The sequence below is a fragment of the Mytilus californianus genome, unplaced genomic scaffold (genome assembly GCF_021869535.1).
Source record: "Mytilus californianus isolate M0D057914Y unplaced genomic scaffold, xbMytCali1.0.p SCAF_85, whole genome shotgun sequence".
NCBI classification, from domain to species: domain Eukaryota; kingdom Metazoa; phylum Mollusca; class Bivalvia; order Mytilida; family Mytilidae; genus Mytilus; species Mytilus californianus.
The window spans coordinates 298,673-316,200 of NW_026262740.1; the positions used below are offsets into that span (position 1 = coordinate 298,673).

The 17,528-nt window shown below is 34.1% G+C and overlaps 1 protein-coding gene and 1 long non-coding RNA gene across 7 annotated transcripts in view; one reads left to right on the forward strand and one right to left on the reverse strand.

Annotated features, from left to right (window-relative positions):
• The window catches only part of LOC127713888 (uncharacterized), a 57,132-nt gene extending 41,599 nt beyond the window's left edge, over positions 1 to 15,533 (forward strand). For both annotated transcript variants that reach the window (XM_052219850.1, XM_052219851.1), the window contains exons 11-13: positions 327 to 1,501; positions 5,284 to 5,341; positions 14,196 to 15,533. In XM_052219850.1, coding sequence (XP_052075810.1) covers positions 327 to 1,208 — 882 coding nt within the window. In that variant the 3' untranslated portion in view covers positions 1,209 to 1,501; positions 5,284 to 5,341; positions 14,196 to 15,533. The remainder of the gene's footprint in view (positions 1 to 326; positions 1,502 to 5,283; positions 5,342 to 14,195) is intronic.
• On the reverse strand, positions 5,352 to 14,188 carry LOC127713895 (uncharacterized). Of its 5 annotated transcripts, XR_007987520.1 has the most exons (5): positions 8,525 to 14,188; positions 8,179 to 8,448; positions 8,027 to 8,102; positions 7,834 to 7,909; positions 5,352 to 7,757 (listed from the first exon to the last, which is right to left on the reverse strand). It is a non-coding gene; the product is annotated as an uncharacterized LOC127713895 (long non-coding RNA). The 5 variants fall into 5 exon arrangements; XR_007987519.1 differs by having other exon boundaries at positions 5,352 to 7,605; positions 8,027 to 8,448; XR_007987517.1 differs by having other exon boundaries at positions 8,027 to 8,448.
• Positions 15,534 to 17,528: the final 1,995 nt, after the last annotated feature.

Here is a 17,528-nt window from a genome sequence, read left to right on the forward strand (position 1 = left end):
CCGTAAAATATTGTAGCTTAGTTTCTTTGATGTAAATTTTACTAGTCGACTCCTTTTTTTCTAAATCCAAGTCATCTCGCCATAAAGACCAAGCAACAGAAAAAATAAAAACATAGGGGTCTTCATCCGACCTTAATTTCAAACCCAAACCAACTCCGTATAGTCAACTATAGAGGACCAATTAAAGTCCTTTAGAATTGTCATCACAGGTAGTGAAACATTGGGATACAGGTAATGTATATTGGAAGTTTATCATCTTTTGAAGTCCTCTCAATATCGTTACATTTAAAGTATCAAACATGACAAACTTGGTTTATCTTCTGTAGGCAGATTTTAAGAAGAGAAAGAAGGAATTAAATGATCAAATAGACAAAGTTTTGGGCAATCAAAGCAAACATCATCACTTGCACAACAAGTTTTATCTGTCAAATATAATGGATACTGACGAAGAATTTGAAAAGCTGCGATTCGCTATTTACGAGACAGCAGGAACAATGAATAATTGGGGTAAAGCCTTTCCGTTAAAATGGATTCTTTTAGAACATTTAATTGATATTAATAAGAAAGAAGGAAAAAAATTCATTAATTTTACTGACATGTTCAAACTGGCAAAACATCATGATATCAATTTACGAAAAGAGAACGAATTGTTGTTGTTTCTACGATTTCAGCATCATGAAGGGAATATTATTTTCTTTGAAAATATACGAGATTTGATCATTTTAAATCCGCAGTGGTTAGCAGATGCTTTCCGATGTTTAGTCTCAGATAGGTTTGATAACAGCAGATTGCACCACCGTGATGACTGGACACTGTTTACACAACAAGGCAATATAAGTAAATCGTTAATTGCAGAACTCCTCAAATCAAAAGATAGTCAGTTTTCAGGACAGACAAATAATTTACATAAAGTTATGGAAAAGCTTGATATATTGGTCAAAACTGAAAACTCAAATTATATAATGCCAAGCATGATGCCGTCAGCCAAGTTCGAGGATGTATGCAAAACATTTGGCATTAGTACAGGAAAATGCAAAAGGACTTCATGGCTTTGTTTTAAATTTGAATTTCTTCCACCTTCTTTCTTAACCATCTATCTGCCTGGTTTATCAGAAACTATGATCCTAGCAAATTATTTAGTGGTATTGCTTTATACCGTGGCATCTGTATGTTTGACATTGACGGATCTGGTTGTAAAAAGATTCTAGTTACCGTGTCGACTGATACAATTGCTCTTCAAATTGTGTCGTTTTCCGAACAGGAGGGATTTGGAAGCACGTGTAGCGATATCTACAGTGAAGTAACACAACTTATTGAAGACATAAAAGAGAGGTACAGAATGAAAATATCTTTAAAACTCCATTTCAAATGCAGTGATGGTCATTATTACAAAGATACATTTGCATATGATAAATTGACAAGAGACCAAGAGTGTTTTTGTCTTCAGCACAAGAAATCACATCGATCTGAAAAGATATACTCGCCATGGATAAAGAATGAGGTATGTTTTTTAAACAGCATCTTTATGAATTGATAAGATTGTCACTTGTATTCCTCAACAGTCTTAATTAACACAGTCTGGATATTTCTCAACACATTCTTAACAGTCTTTACTCAGTGTGATTGTCTTAACTCTGGATACGCATATAACTGTCGGTAGTACACAATCTTCCGCCTCTCTTTTTCCAGTGAACTTTCACGAGTTCACTTTAATATGTTAAAGTCAAATAAGCATGATAAGCGAAACCTAATTAGCATTGTCTGTATCAAATATGGAAAATTATTATAACTTTTGCTCTAATTTGAATTCAAGAATTCAATACAAATCGTCGTCTTGTTTTATTTGTATTTGCACTGATCAAAAAATACAAATATGAAATTTGAAATAACAAACAAATTTTAATGTCATGGTTGTAAATCTTGAATGGTAAAAACAAATCCCAATATTCTTTTTTATTATTTATTATACTAATAATAAAGCTTTTCCATCTTAAACATTGCATGATTTGATGAATAAATAAACAATTTGTTTTTATTTTCAATTGTTTTTTGTCCACATTTGTTTTGTTTTTTTTTGTTTGTTATTGGTTATTTTGAATCTAAACTCCAATTAATAATTATAATCTACCCTCTGTCTTTGACCTACTATCTTAATTACCACAAAAGGATAATGTTAACTCTGATATTAACCTGACGTCTTTACACTAAATCCATTAAATGTTGGATGTGTACTGATTGATATTTTAGTCTCAGATACATGATTTTCATGTATTAGTCATTGGCTTTGAACTAGCTACCAGAATCTGCGAGTACTCTGAGATCTGTAATTAGTATCTTTTTTGTTGTTAGGGATGAGGGATGAATAAATACCATGCCACGTCCGGTCTGTGTTTATGTTTGATGTTTTTGATGTTTTTTTCCGCTTTTTATCTGTCTGATGAGTTAAACTTTTTTCAACTGATTTTTATAGTTTGTTCTTATGTTGTGATGTTACACCTCTGTCCTAGGTAAAAAAGAAAGGGGGGAGGGGGGTTTAGTGCTCACAAACATGTTTATTCCCGCCATATTCTTCATGTGCTTGTCCCAAGTCAGGAGCCTCTAGTTTAGTGGTTGTCGTTGTTTCGTGTCTGTCATATCTGTTTTTCGTAAATTGTTTTCTTATAAATTAGGCCGTTAGTTCTCTCAATTGAATTGTTTTATATTTTCATGTCGGGGCCTTTTATAGCCGACTTTACGGTATGGGTTTTTTCTCAATGTTGAAGGCCGTACGGTTGCTTTTAATTGCTTACATCCACTTTATTTGATTGATTGATTGATTGATTGTTGGTTGCTTAACGTCCAGTGGCAAATATTTCATGCATATTCAGGACGAGAACAAGTTCACAATAAATACAATAGGTAGGTTCTGTAATAGATTAAGGGATTAAGGTCGGAGAAATTTAGACTGCCACGGGAAATGAGGGTATATTGGATAGGGACAGAAATTTAGCCTTGCAACAGGTCACCTACGGACCCCTCAAAGAGTTGTTGCAAGGGTTCTTAACGTGCATAGAGCGTGGCACTTTCTTTACACGAGGCATCGGATTTAACGTCCCCATTCTGACCGGACGTGGCTGCAAATTTGTACATCCCGCACAGCCAAACGGACGCCCCACTTTAGCACGGGTTTTACTGCCGGTCGGAGGAAGACCAATGGTGACCATACTTCTATTCCCCAGTCACCCTTGGGGGCCACTTTATTTGAACTTTGGTGGATAGTTGTCTCATTGGCAATCATACCTCATTTCCTTATTTTTATATAAACAATGCTAACATTCTGAGTATTACCTAGTCTAAATCTATATTAACATGACCATTACAAACATGTCAAGTAAATATATCATGTAAATATATATATGTATCCTTTTTTTTTAAATTCAGATAATTCAAAATAATTATAATTGATTAAAAACAAATTGTTTAATTATAAAATTATTGAATAAAAAAACAATTTTCAAATTGAAGATGAAAAAAAAGTTTCCATTGAAAATTTAAATACAGCGTTGAGTTACAAAAAATTGTTGGACCAGTATGTTATTTGGTTTTTATTAAAAGTCAGTAGTCTTTAAATTGTAAAAAGTAAAATAACAAAAATACCGAACACAAGGAGAAATTCAAAACGAAGTCCTTTATAAAATAGCAAAATCAAAAGCTCAAACACATCTAACGAATGGAAAACTACTGTCATATTCCCGACTTGGTAAGATGATTTTACAACCCAAAAATGGCAGATGTCAACACAGAAAAATGTTTCAATTGTTTCGGTTATAAATCCTTGGCTTTCAAATATTTTGCTTTGAGCGTTCCGGATAAAGGTAAATCCAGAAAAATGCTTCGGACGCAATAAATGTATATAACGTGTTTGTAATGATACACAAACTAGGACATATGGAGACACATTCAGAATGTTAAGAATATGTTGAGACAAAGGTAAACATTATTCAGAGTGTGGAAAGAGAGACGAAAGATACCAGAGAACATTCAAACTCATAAGTCGGAAAATAAACTGACAACCTCATGGCAAAAGAAGAAAAAGACGGACAAACAATAGAACACAAAACACAACATAGAAAACTAAAGACTGAGCAACACGAACCCCACCAAAAATTGTGGGTGACCTCAGGTGCTCCGGAAGGGTAAGCAGATCATGCTCCACTTGTGGCACCCGACGTGTTGTTCATCTTACTACAAACCCGGTAAGAAGTATAATTCGGTAGGTCACATTCGGGAAATAGGGGACGGGATTGTAGCTACGACATTAGGAACATATCCGCGATCATCTGTGAAACGGATATTCCATAACGGTCAAACAACTTGAAACTTTTGGTTTAATAGCTTCCGTGTGAGCAGCAACCCTCTATCTAGGAAATCATGATAGGAAATACAAGCCCTGGAATATCGTATTGTAACCCACAGTTCATACGTATTCAGATACAAATAGCTGATAAAACCAAAAAGCCCCAAACGTACAGCCAAACCATAACAAGGAGCTTTTTGCAAATGATAGTACATTCCTTAATATAAAATGATGTCAATATGATTTCGAAATTGTTTAACAGCAATTTCAATAAAACAATGTCCGTATTTCCATGTCAGTACTGGGCAAATGATACCCTTGTCTCCCAGCAGAAGTATTGATCCAGTGGTAGTAACACTAACGGCAACAGTTTAACTGCATTTCGACATTCATGTCACTGATACTTGAGCCCAAACAATTTGAAAATCCAAAAGACCAATAGTGAAGCCAAGCCCGGGAAAGTAATCAGAGCTATGCAAGAGGGAGGTACATTCCTTAATTCAAAATGATTTCAAAATTTTATATGAGCAATTTAAATAAAAACAATATTCATATTTTCATGCAAGTATCAAAGTATAGGCTGCTGGGTTTTGGATATTCAAAAAGTCCATCAGCAGATGTATCGATCCAGTGGTAGTAATAAATAGAGTTCAATACGTTAACACCGATCAGTCATTATAAGTTTGACGGATTGATGATGTCAAATTGACTGATCGGTGACGGATTAATGACTACTGACTGATCTCTAAAACAGAAACTCTTAAGATCGAAAGTAATGCTACAAGTTGAAATGTAGATCTTTTACATTATCTCCAGGTTATATTTTGTAAAACCATCTTAATTAGCTTCGTAATTCGATTATCATATGTGTTTTATGTTCAGTAGAACATTATGTACTGTGTAGCTACATTAAAATTATGTTGTTTTTTATTTTATATTTTTTTCAGGTTAAAAGGATTCCTAACAGAGCGAAAATAAGCACTAAGAAGGAAGACCATAACCCAAGTAATATCATTGTTTACATATTTTCCTTTTGCATCTGTATTTCTTAACCGGTTTTATATTTCTAGAACCTATATTACATGTAAATGCAGTGCACTTTATATTCTAATATTTGATGCTAGTTCAGGATGAAAATAATTAAACAATAATACGTAGGTCTGTTATAAGAGGCCGTCTAGGATGAAGGTTGATGAATTTTGGACTGCCACTGGGAAAAGAGTGTATATAAGAAAGGAAAAGACATTTTGCCTTAAAACAGGCTACCTACTAAACCCTCAAAGAGTCATTACAAGGGGTCTCATCGTGCAGAAAGCGTAGCAGTCGTCTCTCTACACGAGGCATCGGATTTAACGTCCACAGACGTGGCTGCGTACTTGTACATCCTGAACAGCCAAACTAACGCTCAAGTGTGAAAATGGTTGTATTGTTGGTCGGAAGAGAAGACCTAAGTAGCCATATTTCTGTTATACGGTCACCCTCGTGATTTTTTGTTAAGATGAAGGCAGCAGATGTGGTACATTCGTCAATGAAAAAGCGACCCAATGACAAAACAAATGTTACGTAATACTAATACGCGTACAATTTTCAACACATTACACTTTCAGAAGCCAAAACTTTGTGACGGAATAAACTCTTCAATTTCAAAAAACACTTTCAAGGATCAGCAATCTATACCAAATTCCCCATATAAAAATACAATGAGATTCGCCAAACGACTGACAAGGCTCGTGACCTCAGACAGGCACAAAGACATGTGTTCAGATTTAAACATTATGCTTTACTCCCATAGAACAAACCATTATCTTTCCGGAAAGCATATTGTTCGTTTAAATTGTCCAAAATAAAACTTGGAATAACAGTGAATGTCCTGTTTCCCTTTCTTGTTTTTGCAATTTGTACCTCAAATTATGTTTAATCTTTAAAATTTTAGATTGAGACCTTCTTTTTCAACATTTTAAAAACAGGAAAACTGTTAGTTACAATGAAAATCATTCAACTTCTAGAAGCGATTGAGATAGAATTGTATCTAAATGTATCATTTCAATGAATACTGTAGATTTTGTTTTTCTTTCGGGGGTACCAATTTTCATGGATTGATGTAATTAGATTTCGTGGTTACACCAAAATTTGCATAAAAGCCAATAGAAAACGTGTATTTCGTTGAACATTTGAATTGATGCTTCACCTCATACTTCGAAATCCACAATTGAAGACGCCTTCATCTAAAAGTCTGGTTATATTGCATTTTATCTATTAGTTACCTAATACAGTCGGCGACAACGATTGAATGATTTAATTAAAAGCACCACATAGAGCACAACTTTGGAACAAATTTAATTGTCTTCGACTGGTATGAAGGACGGGGTATTCGGGATTTTGACAACCTCAAAAACGAAGACATTACATAGGGCCAACAATTTTGTTTCGGATAGGTAACACTATGAAAACGTTGTAATGGAAAACTACATAAAGCATGTCATTATCCTACATCATATTCGACGTCCTAATTCTGAACTGACGTGGATGCGTATTTAAGCATCACACAGAACTACGTGAAAACCCTTGGAGGTGAAACCTTGGCTCTTAAACAGAGAGATTTGTACCGATTTCTCTATTGTGGTTAGTTGGGTCTCGAATGATATCATGTACTAAGATGTGCATAATTATAATATTCATTTTCCCCCTATCAGAAAAAAATAGGTTTTATTCATGAAGAATATTTTTAATGAAACAAAACATCTGCCACCACAATCCTCAGAGACATGTTTTCTAACTGGTAAGATCATAACAGATAAATTGATTAATTGTTGTATGCTTCACGTTCAATGACATATTTTATTCATTTTCAAGACGATTACAAATTAAGAATACATTTAAAATGCAAGTACTGTAAAGTGAGACAATTTAAAATTCCAATTTAAAAAAAAAAAAACGCTCTACTAGCCAACATCGTCGGTGTTTTTCTGCTTAATTCATTTCGACCCATTAATTTCGGATGGTTGTTTTCTTTACAAAAACAACATATGCTAAACAAGGTTAAAGGTAGTAAGGACCAAGGGAGTCTTAACATGGGATTGTGGGTACAGACGTGCAGCGCAGCTGGTATTTCAAATCCACCCCCATTCAAATATTGAAGTCTTTCAAAAATCACGACCCTTTCATATATTTCTTAGTTATCAGTCCATTTTTTATATGATTTATTATGAATGGAAATAAAGATAAGTACTTCAGACACAAGACATTTGTAAAGTGTTATTGTTATTTACCTACACTAGGTTTATACCAGAAATAAAGATAGGTACTTCAGACACAAGACATTTGTAAAGTGTTATTGTTATTTACCTACACTAGGTTTATACCAGAAATAAAGATAAGTACTTCAGACACAAGACATTTGTAAAGTGTTATTGTTATTTACCTACACTAGATTTATACCAGAAATAAAGATAAGTACTTCAGACACAAGACATTTGTAAAGAGTTATTGTTATTTACCTACACTAGGTTTATACCAGAAATAAAGATAAGTACTTCAGACACAAGACATTTGTAAAGTGTTATTGTTATTTACCTACACTAGATTTATACCAGAAATAAAGATAAGTACTTCAGACACAAGACATTTGTAAAGTGTTATTGTTTTTGACCTACCCTGGTATATACAAGACATTTGTAAAGTGTTATTTACCTACACTAGGTTTATACCAGAAATAAAGATAAGTACTTCAGACACAAGACATTTGTAAAGTGTTATTGTTATTTACCTACACTGGGTTTATACCAGAAATAAAGATAAGTACTTCAGACATAAGACATTTGTAAAGTGTTATTTGTATTTACCTACACTAGGTTTATACCAGAAATAAAGATAAGTACTTCAGACATAAGACATTTGTAAAGTGTTATTGTTATTTACCTACACTGGGTTTATACCAGAAATAAAGATAAGTACTTCAGACACAAGACATTTGTAAAGTGTTATTGTTTTTGACCTACACTGGGTTTATACAAGACATTTGTAAAGTGTTATTTACCTACACTAGGTTTATACCAGAAATAAAGATAAGTACTTCAGACACAAGACATTTGTAAAGTGTTATTGTTATTTACCTACACTGGGTTTATACCAGAAATAAAGATAAGTACTTCAGACATAAGACATTTGTAAAGTGTTATTTGTATTGACCTACACTAGGTTTATACCAGAAATAAAGATAAGTACTTCAGACATAAGACATTTGTAAAGTGTTATTGTTATTTACCTACACTGGGTTTATACCAGAAATAAAGATAAGTACTTCAGACATAAGACATTTGTAAAGTGTTATTGTTATTTACCTACACTAAGTTTTTACCAGTGTTGCAGAGAGTACTGTGTAGTTCTCCAGCTGAGCAGGAGTTTTTTCGGTATCGAGATGATTTATAAGACTTTTTTTTTCTTAAATTAAAAAGATTCCTTTGGCATAGTTGATTGATTGATTGTTGTTTGCTTAATGTCCAGTGGCAACTATTTCGTGTATGTTCAGGATAATGTAATAATAAATACAATAGGTAGGTCCTGTAATAGAGGCCATTTGGGATGCAGGTCGGGGGAATTTTGACTGCCAAAGGGAAATGAGTGTAGTGTATATTAGATACTGACATACATTTTGCCTTAGAACAGGCCACCTTCGGACCATTTAGTGATTTTTTGCAAGGGGTCTTACCGTTCAGAGAGCGCATGACAGTTTCTCTACATAGGCATCGGATTAAACGTCCCTTCCTGAGTGGACGTGGCTGAGTACTTGTACACCACGCCCCAATTTGCCAAGGGTTGTACTGCTGGTAGGTTAAAGACCTTAGTGACATTATCTCGATTCTCCCACCCTTGTGGTTATTGTTAAGATGAAGGCAGCAGACTTAAATGATAAGTTTGGTATATAGGAACACTTTCTGATTATCTTTATTCAAAATGATTAATAACAGTAAGAATTAAGTAGATGTGGTGTATCTGTCAATGAGACAGCGACCCAATGACACACACATATTACTTGGTAATAATACGCGTACGGCTTTCTTCAAATTACACTGTCATAAGCCCAAAATTTGACTGAATAAAGTCTCCGAATTCAAACAATTCAGCAAAGACTTTCAAGGATGAGCAACCTATACCAAATTCCCCAAATGAAAAAAATACAATGAGATTTGACAAAAAACAACGACTGACAACCTAAGGCTCGTAACCTCAGACAGACATAAATACATGTCTTCAGATTAAACAATTTTGCTTTAAACCTATAATACATTCTAGTACAATTATTCCGGAGAGCTTATTGTTGGTTTAAATGGTCACACAAAAAAAATAACAGTGGAAGTCCTGATTTTCCTTTTCTTTTTTATGTAATTTGTCCTTCAAATCAATTTAATCATGAACATTTTAGATTGATTGTTAATTGCTTAACGTCCAGTGGCAAATATTGCATACATGTTCAGGACGAGAATAAATTTGCAAAAAAATACATAAGGTAGGTCCTGTAATAGAGGTTGCCCGGGATGAAGGTCGGGGAAATTTGGGGTGTTACTGGAAAATGAGAATATATTGAATACGGACCCCTCAAAGAGTTGTTGCAAGGGTTCTTAACGTGCAAAGAGCTTGGCACTCTCTTTACACGAGGCATCGGATTTAATGTCCTCATTCTGACCGGACGTGAGAACGTACTTTATACATCCCGCACAGTCAAACGGACGCTCCAATTGGCGAGGGATTTACTGCCTGTCGGAGGAAGACCAATGGTGACCATGTTTCTATTCCTCAGTCACCCTTTGAGGGGGGTGTCATAATGAATACTGTAGACTATATATTTTAGTAGGTACCTATTTTCGTGGATTTAGGATGTTCGATTTCGTGGTTTAACCAAAACTTACTACAAACCAATAGAAAACATCTTCATCTCAAAGTCTTGTTATATTACATTTCATCTATGATTTACCAAATAACATTACAGTCGGAGACAACGATTGATTGATTAAAATAAACAACACAAATTTGAATGGTATGAAGGACGGGATATTGGGGATTTGGTATGAAGGACGGGGTATTGGGGATTTTGACAACCTCAAAAACTAAGACTTGTTACATAGGGTCAACATTTTTGCCTCGGATAGGCAACCCCAACAACATTGAAAAGTAAAGCTATAGTAAACATGTCATTACCCTACATCATATTCAACGTCCCAATTCTGAAATGACGTGGATTCGTATTTATACATCCCACCTATATTTCTAAGTAATCAGTACATTTCTTATATGCTTTATCATGAATGGAAATAAAGGTACGCACTTCAGTCAAAAGTTATTTGTAAAGCATTACTTTTATTCAACTGCACTGGGTTGATATCAGTGTTGTAGATAGTATTGTTTTATTACTCAGATGAGGAGGAAGTGATTCGGTATTGATATGATTTAAGACATTTTTTTTCCTAAATTACAAAGATTCTAACTTCCTAGGGGAAAGTTGATTTACTAATTGTTGGTTGATTAATGTCCAGTGGCAAATTTTTCGTGCATGTTCAGGACAATTTAATAATAAATACACTAGGTAGGTCATGTAATAGAGGCCATTTGGCATGAAGTTCAAGAGAATTCTGACTGCAAATGGGAAATGAGTATTCATAAGATACGAACAAAAATTTTGCCTTACAACAGGCCACCTTCGAACCCCTCAAATAGTTTTTGCAAGGGTTCATAACGTGCAGAGAGTATGACAGTCACTCGACATGAGGCATCGCATTTAAAGTCCCAATTTTGAGTGGACGTGGCTGCGTACATCCCGCATAGCCAAAATGACGCTCCACTTTGCCAAGGATTGTACTGCCGGTAGGTAGAAGATCATATCCCTCTTTCCCAGTCACTCTTTGTGGTTCTTCTTAAGATGAAGGCAGCAGACTTAAAATATGGTAAGTTTGGTATAGTGGATAACTTTTTCTTTACCTCTATTCAAATTGAATAACACAAGTGAGAATTAAGTAGATGTGGTTTATATGGCAATGAAACAGCGACCCAATGACAAACAAATATAACTTGGTAATAATACGCGTACGGCTTTTATCAAATTACACTTTCAGAAGCCCATAATTTGACTAAATAAAGTCTCTGAATTTCAACAATTCAACAAAGACCCTCAAAGATCAGCAACCTATACCAAATTCCCCAAATGAATAAAAATGTACATTAAAACTTGACAAAAAACAACGAATGACAAGCTTAGGCTCATGGCCTCAGACAGACAGATATAAAGACATGTGTTCAGATTAAACAATTTTGCCTCAGACCTAAAATACATATTAGTACCATTATACAGGAAAGCATATTACTGGTTTGAATGGTCACAAACAAAAATAACAGTGAAAGTCCTGTTTTTTTCCCTTTTTTATGTATTTGGACCTCAAATAAATTTAATCTTAAACATTTAAGATTGTGTGATAATGATTGATTGTTGGTTGCTCAACGTCAAGTGGCAAATATTTCATACATGTTCAGGACGAGAACAAATTAACAATAAAAACATTAGGTAGGTCCTGTAATAGAGGTCGTCCAGGATGATGGACGGAGAAATTTGGACTGCCACTGGAAAATGAGGGTACTAGTATACTGGATAGGAACAGAAATTTAGCCTTGCAAAAGGGCACATACGGACCGCTCAAAAAGTTGTTGCAAGGGTTTTTAACGTGCAAAGAGCTTGGCACTCTCTTTACACGAGGCATTGGATTTAACGTCCCCATTCTGACCAGACGTGGCTGCGTACTTGATACATCCCACACAGCCAAAAGGACGCCACACACTTTAGCGGGGGTTTTACTGCCTGTCGGAGGATGACCAATGTTGACCATATTTCTATTCCTGTCTCCCTTGGAGGAGGGGGGAGTCATACTGAATACTGTGGATTATTTTTTTCTGTGGCTACCAATTTTCGTTGTTTTATGATATTTGATTTCGTGGTTTAACCAAAATTTGCATATAAACCAATACAAAACATTTTCATCGAAAAGTCTTTGTTATATTACATTTCATCTATGAGTTACCAACTAAAATTACAGTCGGTGACAACGATTGATTGATTTAAATGAAAAAAGACCACAAAGAGCACAATTTTGGAACAAATTTCATTCAGAACAGGTATGAAGGACGGGGTATTCGGGAATTTGACAACCTCAAAACCGAAGACATGTTACACAGGGTCAACAATTTAGCTTCGGGTAGGCAACCCAAAAACAGTGTAATGTAAAGCTGTAAGACGCCTTACATCATATTCAACGTCCAAATTCTGAACTGATGTGAATGCGTATTTATACATCCCAGAGAACTGCAATAAAACCCTCGAGGTGAAAACTTGGTTTTTAGAGATTTGTACGGATTAATCTAACGTGGTTTGATTGAGATTCCCTTGCAAAACTTGCTCCATACCAGATATTTTTGTAACCAAAACACATCATGTGCTAAGATTTGTCTTATATTTATATCTTCCCCTATAGTAAAAAATACAGTTTTATTCATGAAGTTATTTTAAACATCAGCAACCACAATCCGCAGATACATGTTTCCTGACTAAGCTCATAAAAGATCGATTGGATAATTGTTGTTTGCTTTACGTTCAGTGGCAAGTATGTCAGTCATTTTCAAGACGAAAACAAAGCATTTTTGCGCCTGTCCCAAGTCAGGAGCCTCTGGCCTTTGTTAGTCTTGTATCATTTTTAATTTTAGTTTCTTGTGTAATTTGGAGTTTAGTATGACGTCCATTATCACTGAACTAGTATACATATTTGTTTAGGGGCCAGCTGAAGGACGCCTCCGGGTGCGGGAGTTTCTCGCTGCATTGAAGACCCATTGGTGGCCTTCGGCTGTTGTCTGCTCTATGGTCGGGTTGTTGTCTCTTTGACACATTCCCCATTTCCATTCTCAATTTTATTTTAAGAATACCTTTGAAATGCAAGTATTGTAAAGTGACAATTTAAAATTCCTATTGTAAAAAAAAAAAAGCTCTACTAGCCAACACCGTCAATGTGTTTCTACTTTATTCATTTTTACCCATTAAATTTGGATGGTCGTTTTCTTTTCAAAAACAACATATGCTATATAAAGTTCAAGGTAGTAAGGACCACGGAGAGTGGATGGGGGTCTCAAAAGTAGATTGTTGGTACAGACGTGTAGCGCAGCTGGTGTTTCAACCCCTTCATATATTGAAATGTTGTAAAAATCAAGACCCATGAACTTATTTCATGACAAATTTATTACCCGTTCATATATTTCTTAGTTACATTTTTTTTTTTATATATATCTTAATTTGATTTAAAAGCGGAAACACATATGTACAGATAATTAATCGAAGGATAAAATTTACCGACTCATTTACAATTTACCTTCAGTTGGTGGAATTGCAACCCCACTGATATATGTGATATATATCAAATGGGCACGTATCCTAGCGAAATGTCTGTGAATCTTCATATAGAAAGAACCCCCCCCCCCTTTTTTCCGTGATTCAAACACATATATTACTTCACTGCATTGGTACATCCAGTACATGACTATGCTCTACATATATCTGTTTTTCAATCTCTGTCATATTACACTTTTCATTTTCACTGTTTTACGATTTTCTTGAATTATACGAGTTCAAAGTGACAATTATTCAAATAAATCGTAAACATTGGAGAGAAAATTTGAGGTCGTTGAAAATTCAATAATACATAATATAGTATGCAAAATATTTTTTTAACATCTTTTTATCGCTTTTAGTGGTAAATTTTTGTAAACTGCATTATAAATAAGGTAATCGATTGTTGAAATAACCAAATCAATACTTGATTATTTGTTTCAGAAAATTAACCGGAAAAAGAAGAAGCATTCGATAAGGATCAAGCATTAGTCAAAGCCAACCTTCCTGTTTCTGTCAATTTACGTCAACAGTTAACTATCAAAAAGTCTGAGAAAGAAAATCTGTACATTACTAGCTGTATCAAAATAGACAATACATTAATGTTTACCGACTACACTAATAACCGACTTATTATTTGTAATTCAGACGGTACTGATATCCATCACATTCCTCTGTACTATACACCACGTTATATGACACAGATAGATAGTAACACTGTAGCAGTATCCTGTGTATATAACAGAACCATACTGATAATAAATATATCTACAGGTTCTGTCACCAGTACAATCAACACCAGTGGTTACTGCTACGGAATATCATATAATGATAATAACCTGTACGTTGTTATTGATAGGACTATAATACATGTGATGGACCTGACAGGTAAAGTAATACGTACTATACCTTTACCTCCAGCCCGTATCACCGACATTACAGTAGACAGAGACAGGTTGGTTTGTATAGACGATACATCAATATACTGCTGCTCGTTAGATGGAAAACCAATTTGGAAGTTTAAAAAGGATAAATTTCAGGATTTAGTTTATGTGACAACAGATAATGAGAGGAATGTCTATGTGACTAATTATAAGACCAACACTGTAGAAGTTATATCAGATGATGGTAAACATCACAGAGAACTTCTTACTAAATCAGATGGATTGAATGGGCCGTGGGGAATTTATTTTGACAAAAAAGAAAATATTCTGCTTGTTTGTAATTATTATAACGGAAAGGTTTTTCTTTTTGACGTGAAAAGGAAATCAACATAAATAAACATGAATAATTCTTTCAGACAATGAGTTTATTCGGACTCGGGTCTGTTTGTGCATTTTGTCATTCAAAATAACTTCTCTTTATTTTTATTTTCTATACTATCAATTACTGATTGTCATGATCTGTACAGTTGTATTCTGTATTCAAAGTAAGGACAATATTAACAATTTATTATGTTCATGTTTTTTGTGATTAACATCTTTTTTTTTGTATGTGTGACAACAATTCAACTTTAAATTGAAAATTAGAGAAATGTTACAAAGACATGTTGTGACAACACATCAACTTTATATTGAAATTTAGAGAAATGTTACAAAGACATGTTGTTCTTTGATTCACGTCAATTTGGGGTTTGATAGTTGGAGAAAAAAATTATAATGCAAGTTATATATCATCACATCTTTCAAAACCACATATAAATTGTTTAAGACAATTATTCGAAATACAGACATTCTCTTTACGGATGTGTAGGTTGTAAATAAAATCTTTACAAATTTAAAATTGTATTGTGTCGTTCACCCCGGTAGTCTTACATGTACATTTTAAATACAAATAATTCAGATATATACATCGTTTATTTGTTCTCATCCTGAACATGTATAATATATTTGCCACTGTACGATATACAACCAACAGATAAACCAATTAATTATTTTATTCATACCAAACTATATCACATTTTTTAAGTTTATCAATGTGTTTATTTCTTAATTTGATGACAGGAAATGCGCGTCTAGCGAACACAATTATAAGCCTGGTATCTTTGGTGAGTTTTTGCAACCACTGTGATGATGCCACTGCTGTTGGACGTTTAGTCTCTGAGGATATCGCCAGACCAGTAGGCAGCCTCTTCAATTGACATGAATATTATCATATATTCATTTGTCATTGCTGTATTGTTTCGGCATTTTGAACGCGTAAATACCAAAACACCAACCGCGTTATTATTGAATATCATAATTACCTTTTTTTTTAAGAAACTCTTCATAGTATAGTTAACAAGATAAATGTAATGGTCAACATATTTGGTAGTGAGGAGAATGTGGAAATATTTGATGATACTGAACTAGTAACGGAAGGTATGCATTCTAACGAAGAATATTTTATTTCAATATTTTAAATTATGTATTATTTCGAATTAAGTGCTACACTATGAATATCAAATATTCTATTAGATTCTGTCAATGTCTTGTGATCTTTGTAAATCAACACGATATATAGAAAATTATTGATTAGTTTTTATTCTGATGTTTCAGACAACAAGAGAATCCTTATACCGGTTTTCATGCAACTTGACATTCCGACTTCATGGGATAAAACAAAAGTTTTTGAAGCTATAGATGAATTCAGATTAACCGGAACACCAGACATGAATATCCGAATTAAAGCTATTTCCATCGATGACCTCAACATGTATGCAGAAATAGCAAAGCAGGTCCTATGTAATGTTCATGAACTTCGTTCCGAAATTAACAAACTTATGTCTACGATGCTATCAGAAGCGGATATTGATACAAAAGAACATGCAGAATTGTGTGTTAATTTAAATGTACCAGACAGATCAGGTAATTTTTAATTTTTGATATCCTTAATAAGAAAATCAGAAATACTTTAAAGTACCAGTTAGACCAGGATATTTTTTTCTTTTTGAGATGGCAATCAGAAAAATAGTCAAGTTGAAAACAACTTTAATTGATTGCCCTCATACCTAATAAATTTGGCCCATTATGACAGTATTACAGAATTTATAAGAAGTAGTTGAATGCACTACTAATTCTCTAACTTAAACCATTTCTGTTGAAAAGACTGTCTATTTTACATTTTGACAATAATTCAAGAGTTTTACATAGACATAGTTTCATATTTTGTCAATTCTATTATTTAATGATTGGAAATGTGTATATCAAAACGGTTCACATTGAGGAATCCAACAAGTTAACAAAAGTTACATATAATTTAATTGTGTATACACCTGTTACAGGTTGATTATGCAATTGGTCCGAGAGCATATTCAATTATAAATGTTAGACATTTTACACAACTAAGATTTAGCAATTATGTGAAAATATCTTATTTTTACTTTTTTGTAATACCACCTCGCTAAAAGCCTTCATCGTAAAGTAATTGGATACGAAAGTCATAACGGTAAAATATATATATGCATACAGCGGGATTCTAGTCTTGTACACGATTGGTATTGATTGGTTATTGTTTGCAAAATGTCCAGTGGCAAATATGTCATGCATGTTCAGTACACCAATTCAAAAATAAATACAATCGGTAGGTCCTGTATTAGAGGCCGTTTGGGATGTAGGTCGGGGGATTGTTGACTGCCACTGGGAAATGAGTGTATATTAGATACAGACATTTTGCCTTACTACAGGCCACCTTCGATCCCTTTATAGATTTTTTGCAAGGGGTCTTAACGTGCAGAGAGCATTGAAGTCTCTAGACATGAGGCATCGGATTAAACGTCATCTTCCTGACTGGACGTGG